We start from the raw sequence: 27682 nt of genomic DNA on the forward strand, positions 1-27682 counted from the left end.
CCCTCCCCCACCCCCACTCTACCCCTCCACCCCTCCCCCCCCATACCTGAATCTAGCAGCTCCACTTGGCCTTGACTGGAATGCTTCTCTATATCTGACATTGGCAAGTCTCAGGGGTCCTCATCCTGCTTGCACCCACCCCTGGGTGCACAAGGGTGCACAGTCCTCAGTGCCCTGAGGTTAGCAGGAACAGAAATGGATATTAGGCTCACCTCTCTCTGGCAATGGAAGTCTAAAGTCAGGTGTCTTATTTTCTCTTGTCCTGCTAATGGAGGTTGGAGAACTAGACTCTATCAGTTCTCTATCTGTCATACAGTTGAGATATTCATAATAACCAAAGTCTAATTTGACCACCACCATTTAGCTCTCTGGCACTAGCATGTTTCTGAGCTTTATGTGTAGACTCTCAAGGTGAGTCATCTGGAATTTAAGCTCCTGTCCTGTTAGCTTATGGCAAGTAAACAAGCACTATCATGACATACATTTTGGAACTTAATGCATACTATTTTATATTATTCTCCAGAATGTGGCTACTGTGTGCATGGTGTTAGTGAGAGTACCAGTGACAGAGCTGGCGACAAGACCATGGCCCCTGCCCTCATGGACCTCATGGTCCAGTTTTAGGAGAAACGTTTCAGTGTTCCCCACAATAGTATCAAACATGGTAGTAGTAACAGATATGGTAATATCTAACACTTAATCCTTGTAACAACCCTAGGAGGTAGGTTCTATTTGTACCATTATTTTATTGCTGAGGAATTTGAGGTTTACAGCGATGGAGTCATTGCCTTGGGTCACCTGGGAGGTAAGTGTCAGAGTGGAATTCAACCTTGGCTTTGGGAGCCCAGCTCTTGACACAACTCTGGGCTGCCTCCATGATGACCACAACATTTTGGATCATTTTGAATAATGGCGTCACCGATCTGTGTCAACAATAATGTTTTCTTATCCTTTAATTGTGCAGATGGAGCCCACAATACATATTCACCAAGAACATCTCACAGGTACCAGCATTTTTATTTTATTTTATTTTATTTTATTTTTACTATTTATTTATTTTTGGGAGAACGCAAATTCAAGGGGGTGGGCAAAGAGAGGAGAACAGAAAATCAGAATCAGGCTCTGTGTGGACACGCTGACAACAGCAAGCCCAATGTGGGGCTCAAATTCATGAACTGTGAGATCATGACCTAAGCCAAAGTTGGATGCTCAACTGACTGAGCTACCCAGGTGCCCCACTAGCATTTTTAAACTTCTGATTTAGATATACATTTTGAAAACTTTTTTTAAACTTTTTTTTAACGTTTATTCATATTTTGAGAGACAGAGCATGAGTGGGGAGAGGCAGAGAGAGAGAGGGAGACACAGAATCTGAAGCAGACTCCAGGCTCTGAACTGACAGCACAGAGCCCAATGCAGGGCTCGAACTCACAGACAGTGAGATCATGACCTGAGCTGAAGTTGGATGCTTAACTGGCTGAGCCAGGCGCCCTGAAAACTTTTTTTTTAATAGCAAATGGTGATGGTTGCCACAGACTTCTGTTTTTAGTACTTCATAAATCTGCAGTGAAGTTGAGATGAACAGAAGCCAAAACTTATTCTCTCTTATACAGGAATAGAATCCGAGACAAGTCTCTTTAAGGTGTCATCAACCTCTCAGAAAGACCCTTGCCCAAGGTCTTCTTACATATTTCAAAAGATAACTGAAGGGAAACAGATGTGCCAGAAGTTAAAAGAACAGACTGATCAACTGAAGACTAAAGTAATATTTTTAAAGATTATGACCAATAGAAGTGACCAAATTCAGACATAAGACATCATGCAATTAATGAAATATTGCATTTTTTCACTACAGGTACAAGAATTTTCCAAAAGCATAGCACAGGAGTCTCCTTGTCATTTGCAAGACAAGAAGCTGGTAAAAATTTTATCAAGTTTTAAACATCTTTGTTAGGGAATTTGATGTGCATAAGTATGAATGACTTTATAGCACCATGTTTCCTCTACACTGGGGAGCATAGAAATGTTCTGGTGGAAATGTTTTGCTGAAGATTAAGGGCTGTGACCTCCAGAGGTCTAGCTTTGTGTTTCACATATGTTGTACCCTTAATTATTAATGATTAATGAATTGAATTAAGACCTTTAATAATCTATTTCAAGCTTGATATATTTGGTAACTAGTACAAAATTTTGTCAATGTTTAATTTATACTATTTCCCCTTTCCCTCTACCCAACCTCTCAACATGCTGAGGTTCAGGATCTCCTTGATTATCTGGCTCAGGGGTTTGTGTTATAGGAGCTAAAAGAGCTTAGAGTTCTATTTCTATGTGTATTTATCCCTCGTTCATTCTCAGAGGAGTCTATTACTTATGGCTATTGTTCCTCAGTGGCCACCCAACAATAAATCTGAGACAATGGTAGGCTTAAGAGAATAACATGCCAGCTGTTATACAGGGCAAGTCCATCCAGAGTTGATGGGTCCTGGGGGATACAGATTATAAAATTTGCCAATATCTGACAACTCAACATATAAAACTTTGAAAACTCAAACCTGATCTTAAAACTATGCTTTTCAAATGAAAATCTGTGATTTTCACATCCTTGCTTGTTGTTGCATTTAATCAAATCACTAATTTATATTGTAACCACAGTTCATCAGTGCCAGAGTTGTGGGAAGTTGGGGTGGAACATGGTAATGGGGCAAAAAGCTGAGATTGTTAGAGCCAGAAATGTGCAAAGTCAAAGATGTCATTCAGGCCACTGGGTCAGCAACAAGGCAGGTGGTCAGAAGTCCTGATGTGAAGGAGCACGAACAAAGCAATGGCAGGCTGTGCGGTAGAAACCAGACAGTATAGACAGAGGAAAGGAGGACTCAAATGTTAAGAGACACAGTTGATCACTCTCATTCATCTATTGTATTAATTAAATAACATATTAAGTAATTAATTAATTCAACATATACTTATCAGGTACTTCCTATGTCCAAGACTCTGTACCAGGCACTAGAGATTTGGAGACAAAGAAACAATTTCTTTTTCAAGTGGCTTACAGTCTCCTGGGAACAGATAGGTAAATAGACAAGCAACACGAAGCTTGAGAAATAATGCTAATGGCAGCTTAGAAGCGGCTCACCCTTGACAGTTAGAGGGTACTTTGCAAGGCTCCCTGGAAGTGACTGACCTCAGAGTTTGGCACTGTAGGATGAATATGTATGAGATTGACAGGGTAGTTACAAAACAGTGGTCCAAGAAAAAGAATCACCAGTCACAATGGCACAGGGGACAGAAAACCCTGATGGGATGAGGAATCGTGTGGTACTGTAATTAGCCAGATGGAATCCAGGGTTCATGTGGTGAAGAGGAAGGGACAAGACAAGGACTATTCATGAAAGACCTCTAAACCATGCTAAGAAGATTATATTTCACCCTGAGTTGAGTGAGGGGGCAACACTGGAGGACTGAAAGCCAAGAAATGGTGAGCACCATGGGGGCAAGACTTAGGGACAAAGCCTGGCTAGGAAGCCATACTCCAGGTAACAAGTTATGAGCGCCTGAACCAAAACTAGCAATGAGGATGGAGAAGGGGACAAATCTAAGAGTTTAACAAAGTGGTTGCACATTAAGAGGGGAGAAGAAAGGAAGGGAGGAGGCTTGGATGAGTTTCAGATTTCTAGCGTGGGCAACCAAGGCCAGGACTAAAAATGGAAGATCCAGTTCCTAATGGGTGTGGGAGGCAGGCAGGAGGCAAGGTGCCAAGTTCATTTTGAGGTCCCTGTAGGACATCCAATTGGAAAGATCCAGTAGGCAATTAGAGCAATGGATTTGGACCTCAGAGGAGTTGCTTGGGCCAGAAATGTAAATCTGGATATAGTTGTGGGTTGAAGCTATGAAGTATATGAAGTTTACTCCCAGGCAAACCTGCAGAGTAAGCAGTAAAGAAGCCCAAGGAAAGAATCAGCAAACAGGGGCAGGTAAAAGAGGGTTCCTCAAAGGAGACTGACAAGCAGTGACCTCAAAGCTCAAGGCAGACCTGCAAGGGGAAGAGCTGTAAAGCCAAAAGAAAAGAAGGGGGTATGGGCCACAACAACACATGTTCAAATAACAGGAAAAAAAAATCAAGAAGTGAATTGGATTTGGCAACCAAGAGATCATGAGGGACCTTGACAAGCCCAGTTTTATTTAATGAAGTGATTCTGTAAAAGCCAGATTGCCGGAGTGAAGCAGTGAATAATAAAAGAGATATCAAAAAAGTCTGGTTTTGGGGTGCCTGGGTGGCTCAGTTGGTTAAGCATCCGACTTCGACTCAGGTCATGATCTCACAGTTCGTGGGTTTGAGTCCTGCATCGGGCTCTGTGCTGACAGCTGAGAGACTGGAGGCTGTTTCAGAATCTGTCTCTCCCTCTCTCTCTGCCCCTACCCTGCTCACACTCTGCCAAAAATAATAAATAAATATTTAAAAAAATTTTTTTAAAAAGTCTGGTTTTCAGGAACTGGGAGAACACAGATTTTTAAAGGGCTGAGCAAAGCAGAGGGAACTGGTTCAAGGCACTAGCCTTCTGAGGCCCAATCCAGGAAGTTTCCCCTTGATGCTAGAGGATATGAGGGGATTCGTATTAGGGCAGAGATGAGAGTCAAGGTGATTCCTGACAGTGTCAGCCTTGGCCTGAGATTTCCAGGCCCATTTGATTCAGCATTGGAAGAAGGCCAGAGAGGGCGACACTAACCTTCTCAGCATGAACAACACAACAGAATGGAAAGCATCTGGATGTTGGAACAGACAATGTAGTTCTATATACTGGCTGTATGATCTTAGGCACTTCCCATCTCAGAGTTGCCATGAGGATTACATGAGGTACATTTACAGCTAGAAAACTGTGCCCTATCTTCTTCTGAGATATAACACAATTTAAATCCCAAGGTCTTAAATTATAATTTGTAATTGACTTTCTTTTCTCTTTCCTTTGAACACCTAATTCCTTCTTACGTTTTCACTATCTGCATGCTACCAATTCCTAAATTCCTGGTCCTACTTTCTCATCTACAGCTCCAAATGTTTGTGTGTATCTTTACTTGGCTCTCCCACTCTTGCTGAAAATTCTACATGTCCAACACTGACAGCTCCATTCAAATCTGTTAGCCTTTCCAAATTCCTCAGTTTAGTCAGGGGTTCACATTCTTTCCACCTCCCAAGCTAGAAACCTGAGCATTGTCAGTGAGATTTACAGTAGTACCAGGCAGGGTCCTGGCAGGAACTAGATGGTTTATTCCGATGGAACAACTGAGGGGAGTTTAATAAGGCATCATTTTACAACAGCGTGGGTAAGGTTAAGGGAAACCAATAAGGGACAGAAAGCATCTCATAGAAGGAACAGTGGGGCAGAAAGGAAGGAGGAAGAGCAGATATTGGAGCCTAGGGAGAGTAGTTATAATGGTAGGAGTAGCTGACAAGCTCTGCTTTTGGTAGAGAGACACAACCAATCCACTGGGATACAGGCAGGAGGACATCAGGGAAATAAAGACCCCTACCTCATCTTTCTTCATTTCCTCTCTTCTGCCATTGCTTTCCATTGACTGAAACCAATGCCAGGGCAGGGGAGCCTATTGGTGCAGTCCACTGAAGGTCAGCTTCCTGGCTGGGGCACGGAGGAAGATGGAGGACAAATCTGGGTGGGGGGAACATGGAAGACATCTACCACACTTGCCATTTTTTATGCCCTATGGTCAATATGTTTCCAAACTTGGAATAATAATCAGATTTAATAATGATGATGGTGATGATCCTGGCACTAAGCATTAACTCATTTAATTTTCACAGTATGAGGTGAGGGCTATTATTGTCTCAGATGAGAAAACTAAAGTTTAGAGTTCAAATTGACTAAAATCATAATAATTATTAGGTGAAAGAGTCTGAACTTGAACCCTGGGGTGTCTGATCCTGTAACCCTATTGTTGTGTCCCTGCAACCATCCTTTCCTCTCCATGTTCATGGACACTGCCTGGTCCAGGCCTTCCTGAGCATCCTTCGAGCCTGATGTAGGTCTCACTTCTTCCACTGAGCCATGGCAAAGTGCCATGGCAAAGTCCTTGAATCCAGTTTCTTTTCCCAACTGGAATAAAATCCCTGAGACTGATGTAACTTTTGTATCTCTCACACATTTAGCCCAGGGCCACGTATAGGCAGTGCTCAGGGAATATTTAGCTATTGGGGCTGCAGTGTTGAAGCCTCTATACATCAAGACCAGACCTTAACCTGCACCATGTAAGTGTTAATCTGCACGAGGCTGCATGTGTTGACGTCTAGAAGACCCATTTGAAGCTCTGGCTAAACTTCCTAATGCCCCATCCCTCCAAGTGCCATAGACTCAAACTCAGATCCTCTAACTTCAGTCCCTTTTAAGGTCCTTGTGGCTTCAGACATACCTCCTAGAGCTCCAATTTCCTCCCATATACAATCGAGATAATAAAATCTACTTTGCAACATTTACAACATTGATGTGTGGATTAAGTAAGATAATGCTCAGGAAAGTGCTCTATAAGCTAAAAGCCATTCTGCAATAGCACAGGACTATTGATATCCTATTAAGGAGTTCAGAGGCCTCTGAGTGGGCTCTGGGGAAGAAATCAGAAGTCACCGTTTTGAAAAAGCTGTGTGCTAGAAGGGCATTGTGAATGTGGAGATGCCTGAGTTGCCTCTGTTTTAGATGTCAGTCTCTGAAACAAAACAATTGCCAGGAGAAAGATGGTGGCTTCATTTTGAAACTACTATAGTGTACACCCTCCTTGTATTTTGGGGGGAAACAACCACTCATGCGTGATCCTGGTGACTTTACTGCTGCAGGTCCTGGAGAAACTGCAGGGACATCTTGAACTACTGGAGCAGGAGTTTAGGGACAACAAGGAGAAGCATCTGACTTTGAAGCAAATTCACAGGCATGAATCCCCAGCTGTCGGTGACTTTGATCCAGAAAGGTCAGGCTTAAACTGTGTGAGGTAGAGGGGTCAGAGGCAACCTCCTTCAGGTGGGATTCCGATGTGGCTGCTGGCTTAATGCTTGTACAGCCCCTGGCCTAGGGTCAGCAAAAACTGTGCCATCAGTGAACAAGTGTTAGCGCATGAGACAAACAGTGTGGAACTCCCGCTACGTATAAGGTCCTGTCCTGGGCACTGACCCAGGTGGAGTCCTCCACATGAACAATTGTCCCCCAGAGGAGCGATTTTGTACTACAATCCTGCCCTTTGTTGTGTGTCATAACTGGTTCTGAGACCCAGAACAGTGTAAGAAAATCCTGGAAAGGCTCACACGCTAACCCCAGAGGGCCTTCTCTCTAAGCTCCTTGTGTCCTGGCCTTCATCCCACTCCTTCCTCTGTCTCCCCTGCCTGGTTCTTCTGTCCTTCCCTTTTTCCCCCTTTTCTTTCCTATCTGCAGACAATTCCAAAGGGGCAGTGGGTATGAGAGGACCATTGCTAGGTTGGTTAATGTGGGGGTGAAGAACCCACAAAGCCTGATAAATTTAGGGAAAATATTAAAGCTTAAAGTCAAAATGACTTCTGAGTTAATTCACATTAGAAACTTGGATGCAAACTCACTGAAGTTTCCAACTGGCCATTTTTATGGCCCTGTGCTCCTCTCTCTCCAATCCAAACAATTTTAAGATGTATTCCAGGACTCAAGGCTAGGATTGTTTCCATTTAATTTCCTGGTATGAATTAAAAGAATCCATTTAGGAGACTTAATCTCTGTAAATTCAACTCTTTCTGTTCATTGCATTTTAACATGGAATCTTTCTTGATGCCAGATTACTTTAATGGTTTATATTTCGGCACTAGTGTCCTGAGGTATTTTTTCCAAAGTACAATTTCACCTTTTCAAAATGAATGAAATCTCTGTCTACTGTTATTTCAATACTGAGTAATTAGACAGCAAGGATGAGGTTTTAATATTGATTTTTTTTTTGCCCAAAGGTTTATTTTGTTTTCTGGGAAAAGAAAGATCTCTACATACTTTCACTATTTATTTAAAAACTAATAGAGTAAGGATATTTATTTTCCGAGGAATCCCACTTGTCTAGGCAGTCATTTTAAAGTTGGGCCTCTGTGCACATTAAGACCAAAGTTATGCAACACCTTATTTATATCCTAGTTACACCCACAGTGTGCTGGACCCAGTATAAATCAAAAAAGTTTCAGCTATAATTATGTCCCATATACAGGAAAAGCTTTCAACACTGGGGCAAGGGAAGACCCAGTCTCTCCGAAACTCGGTTAAAACCACCTCAGAGCAAGCAAGGCTGCTCGGTTTGACACTGGTCCTCTTGTTCTCTCATGGGCATAATGTGGCAGTGAGCAGAACCCCATACAATTAATTGTCCAGAACCTTCTAAGTGTTGAATCTAAAGGCCACTGTAGATGGCTTTCTGCAAGGGAAAGAATTCTGCAAGTTCATTGACTAATTACTTGTTTAAGTCTGCTATGTGCTCTTATTAAAACCTTATTGGGGCACCTGGGTGGCTCAAGTAATTAAGCATCCGACTCTTGATTTCTGCTCAGGTCATGATCTCGTGGTTCATGAGTTTGAGACCTGTGCTGACAGTGTGGAGCCTGCTTGGGATTCTCTCTCTCTGACTCTCCCATGCACTCTTTCTCTCAAAATAAATAAACGTTAAAAAAAACAACAAATGTATTATTGCCTTTAAAAGGTAATATGCAAAAATAATTCTTTTATTTCATGCATCTTGTTTGTCAGAATGTAGTCTGATAGTCATTTCACACGCTGACCCCAGAAGTCAAGGAGTCAAGAAATGGGGTTCTGCCTCCACCAATCCCTCTCTCTGATATTATCAACATACAATCTTCTGCTTTACGGAAAAGATCACAGAATCCCTCAAAAATGTCTTTTCTCCATCTCCAGATCTGCATGTTTTCACCTCCTCTTTCTTCCTTCACTCACCTCCAAACCATCTGGCCCTGGACCTTGGGCCCATTTCTTCCCACTACCTTCAGGTCTATCTCCACCATTTCAGAACTTCCTTCAAATTTTCAGCCTCTCCTTGTCCTCTGCTTAATTCTCATTTGCCTGCTAGATTAGAGCATATTTTCTATATTTTACTTGATTATCAACAGTTTTCCATGCATAGATCTTTGTCCCACCGCTTGCTGAGTACAGCAGCCTTTCCCACGGGATGAAAAGGCCACTTTTATCATATAAAAAATCCTCCACATATAGATAGGACTGGTTCTCTTCCATCCCATTGATCTGCGTTTCTATTTCTACCTTAACCACACAGTTTTAAATTACTATAGTCTAGGGTTGCCTGGGTGGCTCTGTCGGTTAAATGCCCCACTTTGGCTCAGGTCATGATCTCATGGTTTGTGAGTTTGAGCCCTGTGTTGGGCTCTGGGCTGACAGCTCAGAGCCTGGAGCTTGCTTCAGATTCTGTCTCCCTCATTCCTCTCTCTCTGCCCCTCCTCCACTCATGCTCTCTTTCTCTCTCAAAAGTAAACATTAAATAAATAAATAAATAAATAAATAAATAAATAAATAAATTACTATAGTCTAGTGTATATTTTGACATATTTCTTCTTTAAATTTTCTTTAGCTGTTCTTGAACACCCTTCTTACTAATAAACTTTATAAATAGCTCACCAAACCTCCTTAGGGACATGCCACTCGAATTTTGTTCAGAATTGTGTTGAATTTACAGATTAGAGAAGAGTTGAAATCTTTGCAATGAGTAGTCCCATCCAGGAGCATGTTTCCTTCATGCAGATTTCATGCATGTTTTGTTAGATTTATTCCTACCTATTTTGTAGGTTTTCTCAGCATTATTAACAGATGTTTTCTGTAATTGATATACAGGAAATAAAGAAAAACAATATATTTAACTTCTGCTGGGCTATCTTATGTATTTCTGTTCATAGTGTTTTTTGATTAGCTGTTGATTGTCTTAGTTTTTAGGTATGACAATCATAGCATTTGAAAATAATGACAGGTTCCCCCAACTCCCATTTCCCCCTAAATATTTATACTTTATCTTTTCTTCCATGATTCTTATATATCATATTTTTTAATCAATTTATTTTATTTGCTAGGTTTTCCAAAACAATGTTAAATAATACTAGCAAAAGCAACCATTCTTTTCATATTCCAAACAGTAATGGGATTTTTTTCAAGTATGACTCTTGCTGTAGTTTCAAGAAGATAAGTTTATCAAGAAAGTTTTCTTCTATTCTTGATTTACTAGGATTAGATTTGTTTTTTTAATGTTTTAATGTTTACTCAAATGGGATTTAGAAATCTATTTAGTTTATTTCCTAACTCTATTAATATAATAATAAAATGTATTAATAAATATCCTAATGTTTAGTTATAGAATGATTGGGAAATTTTTCCCTTTTCTTTTTATGTTTCAAAAGGGTTAAAGTCTTACTAGAACTCACCCATAATCCCACTTGGATTTGGTGCCTTTTGGGCTGGTGGATTTTTGATTATTTTTTCTATTTTTCTCTGGTTATTAGTTTTTTTTCCAGATTTCCTACCTCTTTTTGAGTAGATTTTAATAATTTATGTTTTTATAGAGACTTGTCCATTTCATCTAGATTCTGAACTGTATTGGCATCAAGTTGTTCAATCCCATTTGATTTAAAATTTTTCTTCTGGTATATTTCCTTTCTCATTCTTAATGTTACTTATGCTTTTCAGTCAGACTTTCCTGTGGTTTCTTTTATAGATATTTTCAAAGACAATGTTTTATTTTATTAATCAAATTCTTTTAAATTATATTTATTTCTCCTTTTGGGGGGTTCATTTGGTAGTTCTTTTTTCTATTTTCCTGTTTTGGATACTTAGTTTATTGATTTTGAACTTTGCTCCCCTGTAAATGCATGCTAAAGCTATAAATTTTTCTCAGAGTACTGCGCTAGCTACATTACATTGGTTTTATATGTTTTTTTCACATTTATTATTCACTTATAGAGTATCCTTAATGTCTATTAACCCAAGAGTTAGTAAGATGAGTGTTAAAATTTCCAATTAGTTGTTTGTTCTTGTTGTTGCTATCTTTTTGTTATTAATTTCCAGTGATCAAATTTTTAAGACTTTAATTTTTTAAGACTTTAATTTTTAAGAGCATTTTTCATAGGAAAATTGAGAGGAAGATACAGAGATTTCCCACATACCTCTGCCTGCACACATGCATTATCACCATTATCACCCCTCACCAGAGTGGTACATTTGTTACAACTGATGAACCTACACAGATCCTAACTGTTCAAAGCCCATTTTCTGCATTAATGGTTTACTGTTGGTACTGTACATTCTATGGTTTTGGACAAATGTATAATGACTTGTATCCATCTTTATAGCATCAGAGAATTTTCACTGCCCCAAAAATCATCTGTACTCCACCTATTCATCTCTCTGTCCCCACCCCAACCCTTGGCAACCACTGATCTTTTTACTATTACTATTTATTGCTTTTTACTATTTCCAGAATGTCACATAGTTGGAATCATGCAATGTGTAGACTTTTCAGATTGGGCTTCTTCCACTTAGTAATATGCATTTAAGGTTCCTACATGTCTTTTCACAACTTGATAACTCATTTTTTTTAAGTGATGAGTAATATTCCATTGTCTAGATGTACCATAGTTTATTTATCCATTCACCTCCTGAAGGACATCTTGGTTGCTATCAAGTTTGACAAGTATGAATATAGTTGCCATAAACATCTGTGTTCACGTTTTTGTGTTGACATAAGTTTTCAACCCCTTTGGGTAAATACTGAGTGCATTGGATTGTATGGTGAGAATATGTTTAATTTTTAAAAAACTGTCAAACTGTCTTCCAAAGTGGCTGTACCATTTTGCATTCCCACCAGCAGTGAATAAGAGTTCCTATTGCTCCACATCCTTGCCAGCAATTGGTATTGCTAGCATTCCATATTCTGACCATTCTAATAATGTATAGTGGTATCTCATTGTTTAAATGTGCATTTCTCTGATGAACTATAATATGGAGCATCTTTTCATATGCTTATTTCCCATCTTTATATCTTCGTTGGTGAGATATCTATTAAGGTCTGTAGCACATTTTAAAATTGGGTTGTGTGTGTTTTTTTTATTGTTGAGTTTTAAGAGTTCTTTGTATATTTTGGGTACTAGTCATTTATCAGAAATGTCTTTTGCCAATATTTTTTCCTGGTCTGTGGCTTATCTTCTCATTTTCTTGACATTGTCTTTCTCAGAACATAAGTTTTAATTTTAATGAAGTCAAACTGATCAATTATTTCTTTCAGGGATAATGCCTTTGGTGTTGTATCTCAGAAGTCATCACCATACCCAAGATTATCTAGGTACTCTACAATGTTATCTTGGAGTTTTATACTTTTGCATTTTACATTAGGCCTGTGATCCATTTTGAGTTAATTTTTATGAAGGATATAACATCTGTGTCCAGATTCAAATTCTTTTTTCCACATGGATGTCCATATGTTCCAGCAGCAATTGTTGAAAAGACTATCTTTCTTTGCTCCACTGAATTGCCTTTTCTCTTTTCTCAAAGATCAGGTGACTATAGTTATGTGGGTCTATTTCTGGGTTGTCTATTCTGTTCCACTGATCTGTTTGTATAGTCTTTCACCAATACCACACTGCTTTGATTGCTGTAGCTTTATAGTAAGTCTTGAAGTTGGGTAGTGTCAGTCCTCCAACTTTGTTCTTGTCCTTCAATATTATGTTGGCTATTTTGAGTCTTTTGTCTCTTCATATAAACTTAGAATCATTTTGTCAATAGCCACAAAGGAACTTGCGGGGATTTTGACAGGGGTTGCATTGAATCTATAGGTTGAGTTGGGAAGAATGGCCATCATGACAATATTGAGTCTTCTTGTTCATAAACATGGAATATCTCTCCATTTATTGAGCTCTTTGATTTCATTCATCAGAATTTTATGTTTTCCTTATACAGATCTTGTATATATTTTGTTAGATTTATACCTAAGTATTTCATTTTTTGGATCTTAATGTAAATAGTACTGTCTTTAATTTCAAATTCTACTCGTTCATTGATAGTATATAGCAAAGTGATTCACTTTTGTATATTAAACTTGTACCCTGTAACTTCTCTATAATTGCTTATTAGTTCCTGTTTTTCTGTTGATTCTTTTGGATTTTCTACACAATCATGTCATCTGTGAACAAAGACACTTTTATTTCTTCCTTTCCAATCTGTATACCTTATATTTTCTTTTCTTGTCTTATTGCATTAAGTAGGACTTCCAGTGCAATGTTGAAAAGGAGTGGTGAGAAGGGACTTCCTTGCTTTTTTCCTGATCTTAGTGAGAAAACAGTGATATAATTATTAATGATTTGGAATTTGTTGAGATTCTTCTTTGTGGATTAATATAAGGTAAATTTTTATAAATGTAATGGATTTGAGGAAAATGGGTTCTTCCTGGGTAAAATAGGTATTTATATTTATAGATACATTTACACATATACATATATGTATACATGTATATATATATATATATGTGTACAGATGCATATAGATGCAGCTTGTTAATCAAATTCTTCAGATAGTTCATTTCCTTCCTCTTTTCAATTGATATAAATCATTATTTCCATGGAATCATAGCTCTTAGAACTGTAAAGGATCTCAGGGTGCCTGGGTGGCTTCGTCGGTTAAGCATCTGACTTCAGCTCAGGTCATGATCTCTGTGGTTTGTGGATTTGAGCTCCATGTCGGGCTCTGTGCTGACGGCTCAGAGCCTGGAGCCTGCTTCCAATTCTGCGTCTCCCTCTCTCTCTGCGCCTCTCCCACTTGTTCTCTCTCTCTCTCTCTCTCTGTCTCTCAAAAATAAATAAATGTAAAAAAAAAAAAAAGAAGAACAGTAAGGGATCTCAAAATAATTAGATCCAGAGATCCAGATAAGCAGAGTATTGTTTTCCCATGTTATAGTTGAGACATTGGAGGCACAGGAAGATTAAGTGATTTTCCCAAGGATACACAGCTAAGGAATAACAAATAGAGGATTAGAGCCCAGGCCTTTGGAATGAAACTCTAAACAGGATGCATGTCAGGGCGGGTGTCCATTATCCTTCCTGTCTGAAGCCAAACCACCTTAATAATATAGACCAATGCTATATTCAAGAACTGTTGTTACTAATTAGAATGTTGACTGCATATCCAATAAGATGCTTGTTTATGTTTATTAGAGAAGTGGAAGGTGAAATCTTCAAGTTGGAGATGCTACTTGAAGATGTTAAGGAGAAAATTAATAAGGGCAAATATACGTCAGCCGTCTGTCTTCCCGGGAGTTCTCCAATCATCCCTGATGAGTTGGCATCCACATCCTCTCCACCCTCAAATGAGGTAATACAACAACCTACAGCCTAATTTTATGCCAGGAAAAGATGTTTTTTATGCATTTATAGAATCCTAATTCATGAACTCATGAATTCTATTTTAATATCTCATGGAAATTTAACTTTCCAAAGTCCCATGGAACCAGCTTTTAAAAATTAGAAGCTATTTTAAGTGTTGGTTTTTGAAATATCTTAATAGTTTAAGATGTAACAACTCAGTTTAAACTGATGAACCACTGAAAAGCTATTTCTTCTGGATGAATAGCAACATTTTTGTGGATCATGCCTGGAAGAAATAATTTTTCTTCTTAATAGTTTTATATTCCCTCTTCTACATAAAGAATAACATACTCAGCAGGAAGAACTATTTTCCACGAGTCCACTTCTGCATTTTCCTTCTCTCAAGTTCAATTCTTTTGGATTGTTTACATATGCAAGATTAGGAATTCAAATCAATCACCACCCAGTATTTCTACACTTTTTGTCTTTGTGGCCTCAACTATCAGAACATTCAGACTAAATTAAAATTCTGAGAAACTGAATCATCTGGATAATTGCCTTAAATTGACTCTTTTGTTTCAGACAGAATTTGCCTGTGGCTGACATTCAAAATCTGAATAGGTTTTTGTTAGAGTTAAGAACAAAATGCTGAAGATTATATAAATATCAGCCTTGCCAAAGAAGTGCAGTTGCCCCTTCAAAACAACCTGCCCAGCAAAATTTCATCCATTTATATAACCTTGACACAATGCCTCCCCATCCCAGGCAGAATTCTTTGTTCAGACCTCTGTGCCCCCACAGCACTGTGTCTCATTTGTCCCTGTGCCTTTGTACCTATCTTTTTATCCCAAACATCTGACTAAACGCCTGGTGTAGCATGAATGCTCTGTATAGTAACCTCTGGGCCCTTGTGGATTTAAGAGTTTCAACACCTCACAACTGTCTCCAAGGTTCACAGCACTTTATGCCTCCAGTTCTGAACCTGAACTAGCTTCCAGGTGGTGCGAGGGAGCCCAGGAGTCAGCTTAGCCTTCCGCCCAGCAGCTCCCTCAGGTCTGGGTTTGCTCTCCTTTATTTGGTCCCAAGTTTACAGCACTTGCTGTGAAATAATGAGAACTCTGTAACTTTGTGATAAATAGCCCTGAAAAGAGAGTCTACTGCTAGGATCATTCATTCCTTCATTCATTCAGGTACTTTTCAGGTATTGGGGTATAACATAAACAAAGCAGGGGCACCTGGATGGCTTAGTTTGTTAAGCGTCTGGCTTTGGCTCAGGTCATGATCTCACAGTTCGTGAGTTTGAGACTGGGATCAAGCCCTGTGCTGACAGCATCGAGCCTGGAGCCTGCTTCAGATTTGGTGTCTCCCTCTCTCTCTGCCCCGGCCCCACCCCTGCTCACACTCTGTCTCTCTCAAAAATAAATAAACACTAAAAAAAAAAAAAAAAAAAAAAAGCAGACAAATTACTTGCCCTCAAGATGCTTACATTTCTGTGAGGGACACATACAATAAACAAAATTAATGTGTGGTTACAGAATGTTAAAAGTGAGATGCATTTAACATTATACATTCCTGTGACTCTGAAGCCGAACTGCCTGGGTCTGAGTACTGGCTCTGTCACTCATCAGCTTTGTGACCTCGGGAAAGTTACATAACCCTCTCTGTGCCTCAGTTTCCTCCTCTGTAAAATAAAGATAATAAGATCTGCCCAAGCTTCCAAGTCCTCTTCTGCAAAAAGTCTCTGCAAACTGTAAAGCTCTGAACCAACAGAATTATTGTTTACTTCTCATTATAATTTTGTTATCATTTTAGGCCCACAGAGTTTTAATCCCAGCACTTCCAATTAATTTATAATGAAATAACCTCAAGTGTGGTCCCCAGACCAAGAGCATTAACATCACCTGGCAGCTTGTTAGAAATTGGCATGATGCTACAGTGTCAAGTTAATATAAGTAAAATATGTGAAACAGAGCCTGGCTCATAGAAAGCATACTACCTGGGTGTTAGCTTTCGTGACTGTTAAGTAATGGAATGTGACCAAAAGTCACTCACTGTGGGAGGGCAAAGTCACTCGGGAGACATGGTCAGGGAAGGTAAGATTTGAATTGAGTTGGTTGGGAGGGAGGGATGAGAAGGCAGTAGGTAGGTGAGGAGTCTGGGGACAAGGACTCCAGGTAGGATGTGATGGTGCCTTAGGGGTGGGGTGGTGATGCTGGAGCCCTTGGTGCCCTTTCCCATGGGAACTGATTGGAGCCCTTTCCCCTGGGACTGCAACCCTAAAGGCAGTCCCTCTGTGTGGCTCCGTGGATTCCCAAGGAACACTGGGGCCATCCTTTGGAGCCCATGTGGGCGTGAGGGGACAAAGGGCACCCCAGCAGGAGGACCCCCTCCTCCGAGGGGCTTGGTGGCCTGGCCCCACAGCCCTGAGTCCTCAGCCCTGCAGGCCCCCCTACCAGCTCCCTCAACACAGCGACAGGCCCCTTCCTTCTCAGACAAGTTCCCAGAGGAAAGAGGGAGAGTGGCCACATGATGTCCCCATCACACCCTACCTTAGGTTGCTCCTTCCCATTATCCCAGGAATGCTGAAATTAAATTCCCACTGACTGTTAGCCAAATAATCCCCCAAAGTGAGACTCTCACGTAGCCTAAGAACTGATTCTAAAAACTTCCTTAAAAAACAAAAATACCAAAACCCAAACGACAACAACAACAACACGGAGTAACTAGATCAAATGGCCATAAGGTTGTCCTCTGATTCCAGGGTCATGTCCAGCAGCCCAGTCCTGCTTAGTTCAGTTCATTCGGTTGAATCTCTGACCATAACCAGTGTTACTTACTGAATGTGGCTCTGAAACTGGCATTGTTGAGATCACCTGGCTCTTATACTAACACCTTGGGTGTTAGTGCTGGAGACAGCTGCTGGTATTGCTAATGTTTCCCACTCTCTCAGCACTCAGGAAACACCAGTCTGAGGCACCTGTTCTAGATCAGGGCTTCTCCAACTGCAGTGCATCTAGGAATTGTCTGCAAATCTTACTGGATGCAGGCTTGATTCAGTGGGTCTGGGGTGAGCCTGCAATTCTATGGTTCTTTTTTTTTTTTTTTAATTTTTTTAAATGTTTTTATTTATTTTTGAGACAGAGAGAGGCAGAGCATGAGCAGGGGAGGGGCAGAGAGAGAGGGAGACACAGAATCTGAAGCAGGCTCCAGGCTCTGCGCTGTCAGCACAGAGCCCGACGCGGGGCTCGAACTCACGGAGTGTGAGATCATGACCCGAGCCGAAGCCGGACGCTCAACCGACTGAGCCACCCAGGCGCCCCTGCAATTCTATAGTTCTAACAAGCTCCCAGGTGATGCCAATACTTCTGGTCTGGGGACCACACCTTGAGAGTATTTCTTTTCTTTTTTAAAAAAAATTTTTAATGTTATTTATTTTTGAGAGAGAGAGAGAATAGAGTGTGAGTGAGGGAGGGGCAGAGAGAGAGAGAGAGAGAGAGAGAGAGACAGAATCCAAAGCAGGCTCCAGGCTCTGAGCTGTCAGCACGGAGCCCATGAACCATGAGATCATGACCTGAGCCAAAGTCTGATGCTTAACCAACTGAGCCACCCAGGCACCCTGAGAGTATTTCATTATGAATGAATTGGGAGTACTGGGATTAAATAACCCCCCTGGGTCTAAAATGATAATGACAAAACTATAATAAGCAGTAAACAGTAATAGTTCTGGTGGTTCAAAGCTCCACAGTTTGTGAAGATTAGGCAGAAGAAGAGTTGGAAACTTAAGAAGGTAAGATTTGCCCAGGACAAATATCACGGGACACTGGATCCCCCAGTTCAGGTGGGGGGCACCTGCCTACATTCTGCTCATGTAAATCTGCCTTAAATGTGAAGTGCAGGGCAACCCCTGTAGGCCTAAAAGTGAGAACTGATCAAAGAAAACACAGGGAAAACCCTTTATTTTTTAACTATAAAAATGATTCATGCTTACTGCAAAAAAAAAAAAAAATTAGAAGGTAGAAAAAAAGTATAAAGAACATTTCACGGAAAGAAAAAGCATAGCTAATATATTAGTGTGTGTCTGCCCAGTCTTTTTTCTTCTCTGCATACATATACATTTTTGCAAAAATGAGATCAATACTGTATGTATTGGTGTTTTATAGATGTTTTTTAATGTTTATTTATTTATTTTGAGGGGGGTGGGGTAGGGGAGGGGCAGAGAGAAAGAGGGAGAGAGAGAATCCCAAGCAGGCCCCACACTGGCAGCACAGAGTCCGATGCAGGGTTTGATCCTATGAACCGTGAGATCCTGACCTAATCTCAGGTCATTGAGAGTCAAATGCTTAACTGACTGAGCCACCCAGTCAGGCTATACATATAGTTGCCCCATACGTATTGTTTTATGATGCTTTTTTTTCATTTAACATTCTATTGTGGGCATCTCAACAATCACTTAGAATAGATCTATAGCTTCATTTTTAAGGATTCCATTGTATTTCATTATACCAATTCATTTAACTAGTCCCTTGTTGATGGACATTCAGGTTTTTTCCAGTTCTTTGATACGATAAACACTGCTTCAGTAACATCATTTTATATGCAAGCTTTTGGCCATACTTGATATTTCCTTAAAATAAAAACCTAGGAGTGCAGTTAATGGTTCAAGAGGCACAGAGTGCAAATTCTGATAAGCTGGCCCTTAGCAAGGTGGTATCTGTCCCAGCTGTGCACGGGAAAGGAGATGTGTTCACCTGAGTGCACCCTGGGTATTTTTTTCCAACCTTTGCTAAAGTGATAAGTGAAACCAGTTTCTCATTGTTTTCATCTCTATTTCTTTGACTATTTATGAAATTTAACTCATTTTCACGTTTCTTGGCCATTTGACAACATCAACATTTTAACTAATATTTGCAAAACTGAAACCGCAGCCACTTTTTTTAAGGCAGACATATTGAAAAATATTAAGAACCAATAATGTTCAATATTGAGGTTTTTATTACATAAAGTGCTCTGACAAATGCACAAAGGAGTAGTAAAATTATGGTTAATAACACAAACATATGGGTAAAGGTTCAAATCCCAGCTCTGCCACTTACACCCTGTGTGACCTTGCCAGGTTGCTTAAATCCTCTGAGCCTCAGATGATTAAAAATGGGCATTAAAATGGGCACAACGTTTCAGGATGGTGGGAAGGAACAAAGGAGGCTGTATGAGAAGCACGTGACCCAATGAGTGATCAACAAATGGTTGTTTTTATTAATAGGGAAACACTGAAACCCTCCAAAAAATTAATGGACAAAGGATATGAACTAAAAGTCACAAGTAGGAAACACAGCCAATAAATAAGCACATGGGAAAATGTTTATCTCCTTTAATAATAGAGGAAATGCTAATTAACAAAAGGTGCCACCTTCCCCTTCTTGAAATTACCAAAAACATTTTCAAGGATAATTCCTGATGCAGAGGAAGGTGTGGTCAAACTGAGCTGCCCACATTTTGGCGGTTGTGTAATTCTTACCACGTTTGTGGAAAGCAATTTGGCAATATGTATCATCATGCAAACATGTTCACAACCTTTGACCTAGACATTTCCTAAGGAAGTAATTCAAAATATGGAAAAAGCTATCTGTACAATGATGCTTATGCCAGCATTGTTTATAATGGCGAGAAGAGCACGGTTTCTGTTTACATAAAGGGTAAAACCATAGTAAAAAAATACACATGGGGCGCGGGGGTGGGGGCGGCGTCAGGCCTTTTCGGTGAAGTAGTGTAATTTCTCTGTGTTAAAAAGGGACATATAGGGGCGCCTGGGTGGCGCAGTCGGTTAAGCGTCCGACTTCAGCCAGGTCACGATCTCGCGGTCTGTGAGTTCGAGCCCCGCGTCAGGCTCTGGGCTGATGGCTCGGAGCCTGGAGCCTGTTTCCGATTCTGTGTCTCCCTCTCTCTCTGCCCCTCCCCCGTTCATGCTCTGTCTCTCTCTGTCCCAAAAATAAATAAAAAACGTTGAAAAAAAAAAATTAAAAAAAAAAAAAGGGACATATAGACACTTTAAGCCTCTAAATGATTTCTAAATCTCATTTTAATTCAGTTTAATGCATTTCTTTGGAAAAGCTTTTAGACCTCTACTAACAGTGGTCAGATTGATGGATTTAAGTATCTTCTTAAATCTGTTCATCCCCTGGTGGAGCTTGGGGTCATTTGAAACTAAGGAAAGAAAAAAAGGGGGTGCAGGGAAGTATTCTCTCATCTGTAAACTAGATTTTCAAATGTTTGGAGAAGGAAAGAAACCAAGCCAGTGTTGCGGCCTTCTTTCTCTGAGCCCCAGGCCATTACAACACAGACCCCATCGAGGGAGTGAGAAATCAGAACTGAAGGAGTCCTGGAGTGGTGAGTTTGGCTGCCTCTGTGTGTGAGCAGCAGAGGGATGAGTCACTTCCTCAATCACATCCACATCTGTCTGTGCTTTGTGGTGCAGGAGAACCCCAACAACACCTCAGGAAGGCCCAGTCATGCAGAGACAGCCAGTCCAAGCTGTGCCTGTAGCCACCTGGTCTTTGAATGGTGAGGGCTTCTCACTGCTAAATTCCCAGGGTGGGTGGAAGCCGGTTCTGGTATAATAGCTCCAGTGAGAGTGGGCGTCAACTACTGGAACAGGTGCCAGAAGCCACTGGCCAAGTCACAGAATCACAGATCTCAGGGCTGGGCATGCCCAGCCTCCCTCCTGATTCACAAACCCTTCTAGCAGTGGCTCGAGTGAGGAGAGCATCAGAGTCATTGGGGAGATTTTTTGATCATGCACATGCCTCAACCTCACCTAGTATATCAGACTCACCAGGGCTGGAGCCCTAGTAGGAATACTTTTAAATCTGCTCAAGATTCTCCTAATTCCCTTGGTTAAGAATCAGGGCTGCGGAACACGAAGGGTGGTTTGTCCTGTAGGCTGCATTTGAACATTATCCCCACGGGAGATTATTGGGCACCATTATATAGCAACTTCTCATGATGAGTGAAAATCTTCCCTGTCCTTCCCTCTGTCCCCAGTCCCACTGGAAATAAGCCTAATCCCATGTATAGGGGTTTACTTCTCCCCATTCTTCAGCAAGAAATCTGGAGGTTACAAGCTGTAATTGTGCAAAAAAAAAGCTATAGATGTAAAATCCTAAGGAGAAATCCTTCGTGTTCTTAAAACTTTCTTTGGCTCGGGGCGCCTGGGTGGCTTGGTCGGTTAAGCGTCCGACTTCGGCTCAGGTCATGATCTCACCGTCTGTGAGTTCAAGCCCCGCGTCGGGCTCTGTGCTGACAGCTCAGAGCCTGGAGCCTGCTTCCGATTCTGTGTCTCCCTCTCTCTCTGCCCCTCCCCTGTTCATGCTCTGTCTCTCTCTGTCTCAAAAATAAATAAACGTTAAAAAAAAATTAAAAAAAAAAAACAACTTTCTTTGGCTCAACTGTTAGGCCATATGGATTCAAAATCCTTTATTTGAAGCTTCTATCAGTTAGTGAGAGGCACCAACTCCAAGCTCAGGAGGCACTGTGGACTTCTGCCAAAGCTTGGCTAATTTACCTTCCAAAGGTCAAGAGTCAAGGAGGGAGGAGCAACCATTCCTTGTGGTTTAGCAACCACTATTACATGCACATAATAAGCTCTAATAGAAGCAGATGACAAGGTCTGAAGTTAGAAAGCATTCCGCCACGGGAATGGGCACTTGTCATAAGTGTTCTACTGAGTTTCCGCCCCCTGAAAAAGGAAACAGCATGCTGTTTGTGCTAAATATGACCATGCGTCATCTGGTGTGGACCATTATTTTAACTGACATGCCAGTCATCAGCTTTGACCCTCCTTTTAAATATAGGAGGCAATAGTGATGCCTACTCCCTGAGTCACCACAGGCCCACTATTTTTATTTATTGAGTTAAACCTAGGTTTTGGGATTTTTTTTTTAGATTTTATTAAGTATAATAAAGATAGTTTGACATTTCAAAACCATTCTGATGAAGGATTCAAGGTACTAAATGTTTGTCTTTCAGATTCCTAGTCTAGAACTTCAGATACTCTTTACATACCAAGTCAAGGACCAATGTCCCAGACTAAATTTTCTGTTTTATCATGGACAAGAGGGAAGGAAAAACACAACCAAGTGCGAAATCAGATCTAACAATGCATCTAACGCTGGGGTGTGAAGTGGAGATACACGATTTATAAATTGAAATCTTGGTAAACTACCTAATACTCCGAGGAATTAATTGAACAAAGGGCTATATATACTCTTTGCTCTTCTAAAAGATTTGATATCTCTCAGACAAGACATGTGCTTTATGAAGCTAGCTGGCCTTTGAGGGATATTTTTATATATATGCAGATCAATGGTCTATATGCTACATATAAAATGCAAATCCCTTTGTGTTATGTCTGATGCAGGATTTGGGATTTTAGAGTCCACTTTAGCTACTCAGTCTTCTTGGAAAACTGTCTTCTCAAGTAGAATTGCCCTTAGCTCTTATGGTTGGCAAGAAGATTTTAAGCGCACAAAGAAGTTTAAAAGAGGCAGAAAAAGAAAGTCATGTGTTAGACTGAACTCACTTGAAAGAGATCCAAGTTTTCCACTTTGGAGAGCAGATGTTCAAATGCCCCGAAGGGGGAGGGTGGAGACAGAAAATGAGGTGTGAGAAAATATGTGACTCAGGAGGAGAGCATGTTTTTCCAAGGAGAGGGGAAGGGCCCAGCTCATCAGCCCCCAACCCCACCAACTCCAGAGCACAGTGGCTCTCTCCACAGAAGGCCGGCCTGGGCATAGGCCTAGGCATAGCTGGGTGTGCTGCATTTGCCAAGCAACTCCTAGGGCTCTCACCCCATCCTCGAGGGGATCAGCCTCATTTCTCACCAGCCATGTGCAGCAGATCTTGGGCACAGTGCCTTCCACACTAAGAATGAGCCACTTTCCCGGAGGGGCTATTACCATATCGCTGGGGCTGAGCAAGGGCTTTGTTAAGAATTGTGATTAACTAGAATTCCTTTGAAAGGGTTAGGATTTCTGTGAAGAAGGCAGGCAGAAGCTACAGCCAAGTCAGAGGGTGTCCTGGTAACTGAAATTGTAAGGCATCTTTCTGATGCCCCCTGGTGGCCTTGTATAGCTAAAGTTAACCCTACATCCTCCCTTAGCTTTTAGCCCCATACACACCGGACAAAATCCACCTTGCTGGGCTTTTTAGACACATTCAGCTTATACTTACGGAGCCAAAGCACGGGACCTAGTACTGCCATGTGGCACATCTTCTTCCCCTGATAAGAAGTGAATTTGAGGAGTGCCTGGGTAGCTCAGTCGGTTCAGTGTCTAACTCTTGATTTGGCTCTGGTCATGATCTCACAGTTTGTGAGATCGAGCCCCATGTTGGGCACTGCACTGAGCGTAGAGCCTGCTTAAGATTCTCTCTCTCTCTCTCTCTCTCTCTCTTTCCCTCACCCCTACTCATATGCACACACTCTCACTAAAATTAAAAAAAAAATCATTTAAAAAGAATTGAATTTGAGACATGAGTATGAAGAAAACTCCAAATATAATTCCATACTTCAAATTTCTATATTGCATATGTGTGCATGATAATTAGATATTATCCTCTGGGGAACAAACCAGATTTACTTTCAACATCTGGTAGACCTGTTCTTACCAGGCCAAGTTGTCGCTGGGTGCAGTTTCTTATAGGGAAGCTCTCAGAAAGGCAGGCAGAAGGGATCTCTGTGTAGAGGACAACATGCCACGCCCGTATCATCCCAGTCTCTGATACAAGAAATTTAACATTTCAGTTTTACCGATACTCTCACGATCTCTATTAGAAGTATGTTAATAAAAAAAATAAATAAAAAATAAAAAATAAGTAAAAAAAATAAAAAAGAAGAAGTATGTTAAATGTTTATTGGATCTTATGCATCTTTTTTTAGGAAGGAAAATATGGAGAAAAAAGGGCACAGAAGGCCCAGCTGTGGAAGGTGTCCCACTGCCCTTCAAGAAAAGGCACTGCACGCAGACTCAATTCTCGGTAAGTTAAGGGGCCTGGTGCTGTGGGTGCTCTGTCTTCAAGGTCCCTCTCCAGGGGTCTGCCCACTTCAGGCAGACCATCTGCCACACCAAATAGCATTACCCAGACTAGGGTGTTACATATTGTGTTTTTTTGCAAACCGTAAAAAATTAATAATTAAATAGATTCAAACAGATCAAGTGTGGTCAGAGAGTGCGAAAGTGCCCACCTCTGTTTGTGTGGGAGCCACAGGACTCCATGCACTCAGTCGTGCAGTGGCCTTAGTTCTATGTGTCATCCTTGCAGCACGACCCATAATCTGCACCTGGTGAGCTCACAGGACGTGGGAGAGTTGCTGCCGACTTGTCCATAACATTTCCCAGAAGCAAAGAAAATGAGAGCTGGGAGGGGACCTGGAGAGCACCAGGGCATGGAATTCAATGATTTTTAGTCATAGGAGCCTTCCTCCAAAGGTAGTTTAAGCAGAAAAACATCCCTGGCAGAACCGCCCTGGGTGAGGAAGAGGTGAGGCCAAGGCCTGCCTGTTCAGGCAGCTCCTGAGCATGAAAATCACCACCTGAGCCTAGTCTACCCTGTTTCTACGTGAGAAACCAGGTCCGGAGAGCTAAGGAGGCTTGTTTACATTCATACAAGCTGTTAGTCAAGAGCCTTTCCTTCAAGTCAGTATTTTTTTGCTATGTCACATGGAGTTCTACTTCTTCTCTGCAGACGACTCATTTTTTTTTACTTTTTAAATGTTTATTTTTGAGAGACAGAGAGACAGAGAGACAGAGAGTGAGCAGGAGAGGGGCGGAGAGAGAGGGAGACACAGAATCCAAAGCAGGCTTTAGGCTCTAAGCTGTTAGCACAGAGCCGATGCTGGGCCTGAACCCATGAACCATGAGATGACCTGAGCCAAAGTCAGACGCTTAACTGACTGAGCCACCCAGGCGCCCACCTCCCTTTTTAAAATTTTTTAAATGTTTACTTATTTTTGAGAGAGAGAGAGAGAGCGAGAGCATGAGTGGGGGATGGGCAGAGAGAGAGAGGGAGACATGGAATATGAAGCAGGCTCCATGTTCTGAGCTGTCAACACAGAGCTCCACACCCGGGCTCAAAATCATGAATCGAGAGATCATGACCTGAGCCAAAGTTGGCCACTAAACCGACTGAGCCACCAAGGCGCCCAGATGATTCATTTTCTGATGGTAATAGTAATGTTTCATTGACTGAACACCTACTATATCAGATGCTGTCACAGAGCTTTCAGAATGTGATCAGAAGGCCCTTGGGGGTCCCTGAGACCCTTTCAGGGGACCACGAGGTCCTCTCTTTCCCAGTTACATATCTGTGCAAAGCCAATACTGAAGGAGATTGAATGGAGGTGCAGCTATGTAATCCAGCCGCCTTCTATTAAGCCAGATATTCAAGACACTTGCCCAAACATAAAATACTGCCTCTTCTAATACTCTTCATTAAAAAAAAAACAAAAAAAAAACCTCTTTGCATTAAAAACCTGTTATTTGGTGAGCATAAAATGAATTACTGTTGGTTTTAAATGACATAATAAATAAAATATTTTTAAATGCCTCAGTTTAACATTCTATTAAAAAAAAAAAAGCCTTGGGGTGGCTGGGTGGCTCAGTCAGTTAAGCATCTGACTCTTTATCTCAGTTCAGGTCTTCATCTAAGGGTCATGAGTTCAAGCCCTGTGTTGAGCTTCACACCCAGCATGGAGCGTACTTAAAAAATAATAATAATAAAAATAAATAAAGAAAAAAAACTTAAAGCCCTAGGACGGTCCATTCAGTCTTGGGAAAATTTGAATGATTCTGCACAAGCAAAAATGACTTGAAATTTATAAATAGGTACCTCTATACCAGTCCATCATCAACTGACTGTTGTATAATAGCTCTTCTCCAATACAGGGGGAGATTTTTCACCACAGGTATAAAAAAGGGTGCATATTATGATATATGATAGATAAAAACTGTAATAAGCAGAAGCTCTTTAAGGTCCTCAATTTTAAGAGTGTAAAAGGGTTCTGAAAGAAAAAAAAATTGAGAACTGCTGACATAGTGTATAACATTTAGCTATCCTTATACCCCTGTAAGTAGGAATTATGATTTTTATTTTACAGATAAGGAAATGGAGACTCAAAGAAATTTAATGACTTGCCAGTCAAAGAGCAGTTGTATTATCTACTGCTGTGTAATGCAGTATCCCAAAACTTAATGGTTCAAAACAAAAAACATTTTCTATCTCATAATTCCTATGGGTCAGGAATTTGGGGGCAGCTTAGCTGGGTGAATCAGGCTCAGGTTCTCTCATGAGGCTATGGTCAAGATGTTGGCCAATACTGCCATCATATGAAGGCTTGACTGGACTGGAGAATCTGCTTCTAAGATGGTTCACTCACGTGGCCATTGGCAGGAGGTCTTAGTTCCTCATCATGTGGGCATTTCCAGTAGGTTGCTTGAGTGTCATTATGACATGGCAGCCAAGTGATCTAGGTCTTTTATGACCTAGTTTTGGAAGTTATACACCATCACTACCACTTTATCTGTGAGAAGCAAGTCACTAAGTCCAGTCCACACTCAAGGAGAGTGGAATTACGCTATACCTTTTGAAGAACATATAAAAGAATTTGTGGACATATTTTCAACCATCACAGCTAACTAGTGGTAGACCCAGACTGCAAACTCAGGTCTGTCTGAACCTCATGCTATTGTAATTTCCTTGAGCTCTGGATTGAGAAGGAATTCAATGACTATTGACTGACTGAGATTTGGGGGGGTGGGGTGGGAAAACCATCCCTAGAGCTCATTCCATTTATGACTTACTCTTTGAAAGATAATGTTACAAAGGAGCGTAATCACGAGAGAAGTAAGGCAGGTAGCCCTGACAGATGCTTTGTCACTCGGCCTCATCTCTCCTGGAACTGAGATGTTGTTTGAACACCCAAGCCTGTGTGCTTACCTATCCGGCCCAGGATCTCATGTTCTGGTATTATCTGGAAGTCTCCACTGCCCACAGCCTGCCAGGTTCTAGACCGGTACCACACACACACACTCTCTATTACTAGCCCCTCTTTGGCAGAGATGAGGGCAAAGCTATAATTCAGTTTCCCATATCACCTCATGAATTTGATGTAGAGTAAAACCATCTTTTCAATTGTCTGGATGACAAAACACAAGTTCTTGGCCAAAACAGGGTCTGAGAAGAGAATGTGGGTGTGTCAGGGCAAATCTGGAAAAATACCAATCTTGCGTTTGTAGTTAATTCAGGGGGTCAAATTCTCACAGACCC

The 27682-nt window shown here is 41.0% G+C and overlaps 1 protein-coding gene and 1 long non-coding RNA gene across 3 annotated transcripts in view; one reads left to right on the forward strand and one right to left on the reverse strand.

The window, feature by feature from the left end:
- The window catches only part of AKNAD1 (AKNA domain containing 1), a 41780-nt gene that overhangs the window by 5686 nt on the left and 8412 nt on the right, over window positions 1–27682 (forward strand). Inside the window, exons 3-9 of the mRNA XM_053891645.1 lie at window positions 965–1004; window positions 1614–1762; window positions 1856–1918; window positions 6839–6969; window positions 14216–14372; window positions 20838–20923; window positions 24297–24394. Of these exons, the coding sequence (XP_053747620.1) occupies window positions 965–1004; window positions 1614–1762; window positions 1856–1918; window positions 6839–6969; window positions 14216–14372; window positions 20838–20923; window positions 24297–24394 (724 nt within the window). The remainder of the gene's footprint in view (window positions 1–964; window positions 1005–1613; window positions 1763–1855; window positions 1919–6838; window positions 6970–14215; window positions 14373–20837; window positions 20924–24296; window positions 24395–27682) is intronic.
- Window positions 53–26840, reverse strand: LOC109271973 (uncharacterized). Of its 2 annotated transcripts, XR_002082194.2 has the most exons (5): window positions 26793–26840; window positions 26246–26417; window positions 24603–24786; window positions 24026–24135; window positions 53–174 (listed from the first exon to the last, which is right to left on the reverse strand). It is a non-coding gene; the product is annotated as an uncharacterized LOC109271973 (long non-coding RNA). The 2 variants fall into 2 exon arrangements; XR_002082193.2 differs by lacking the exon at window positions 53–174 and having other exon boundaries at window positions 23896–24135.

This window comes from Panthera pardus, unplaced genomic scaffold, assembly GCF_024362965.1.
Source record: "Panthera pardus isolate Hobbes unplaced genomic scaffold, ASM2436296v1 HiC_scaffold_11, whole genome shotgun sequence".
Taxonomy (NCBI): Eukaryota; Metazoa; Chordata; class Mammalia; order Carnivora; family Felidae; genus Panthera; species Panthera pardus.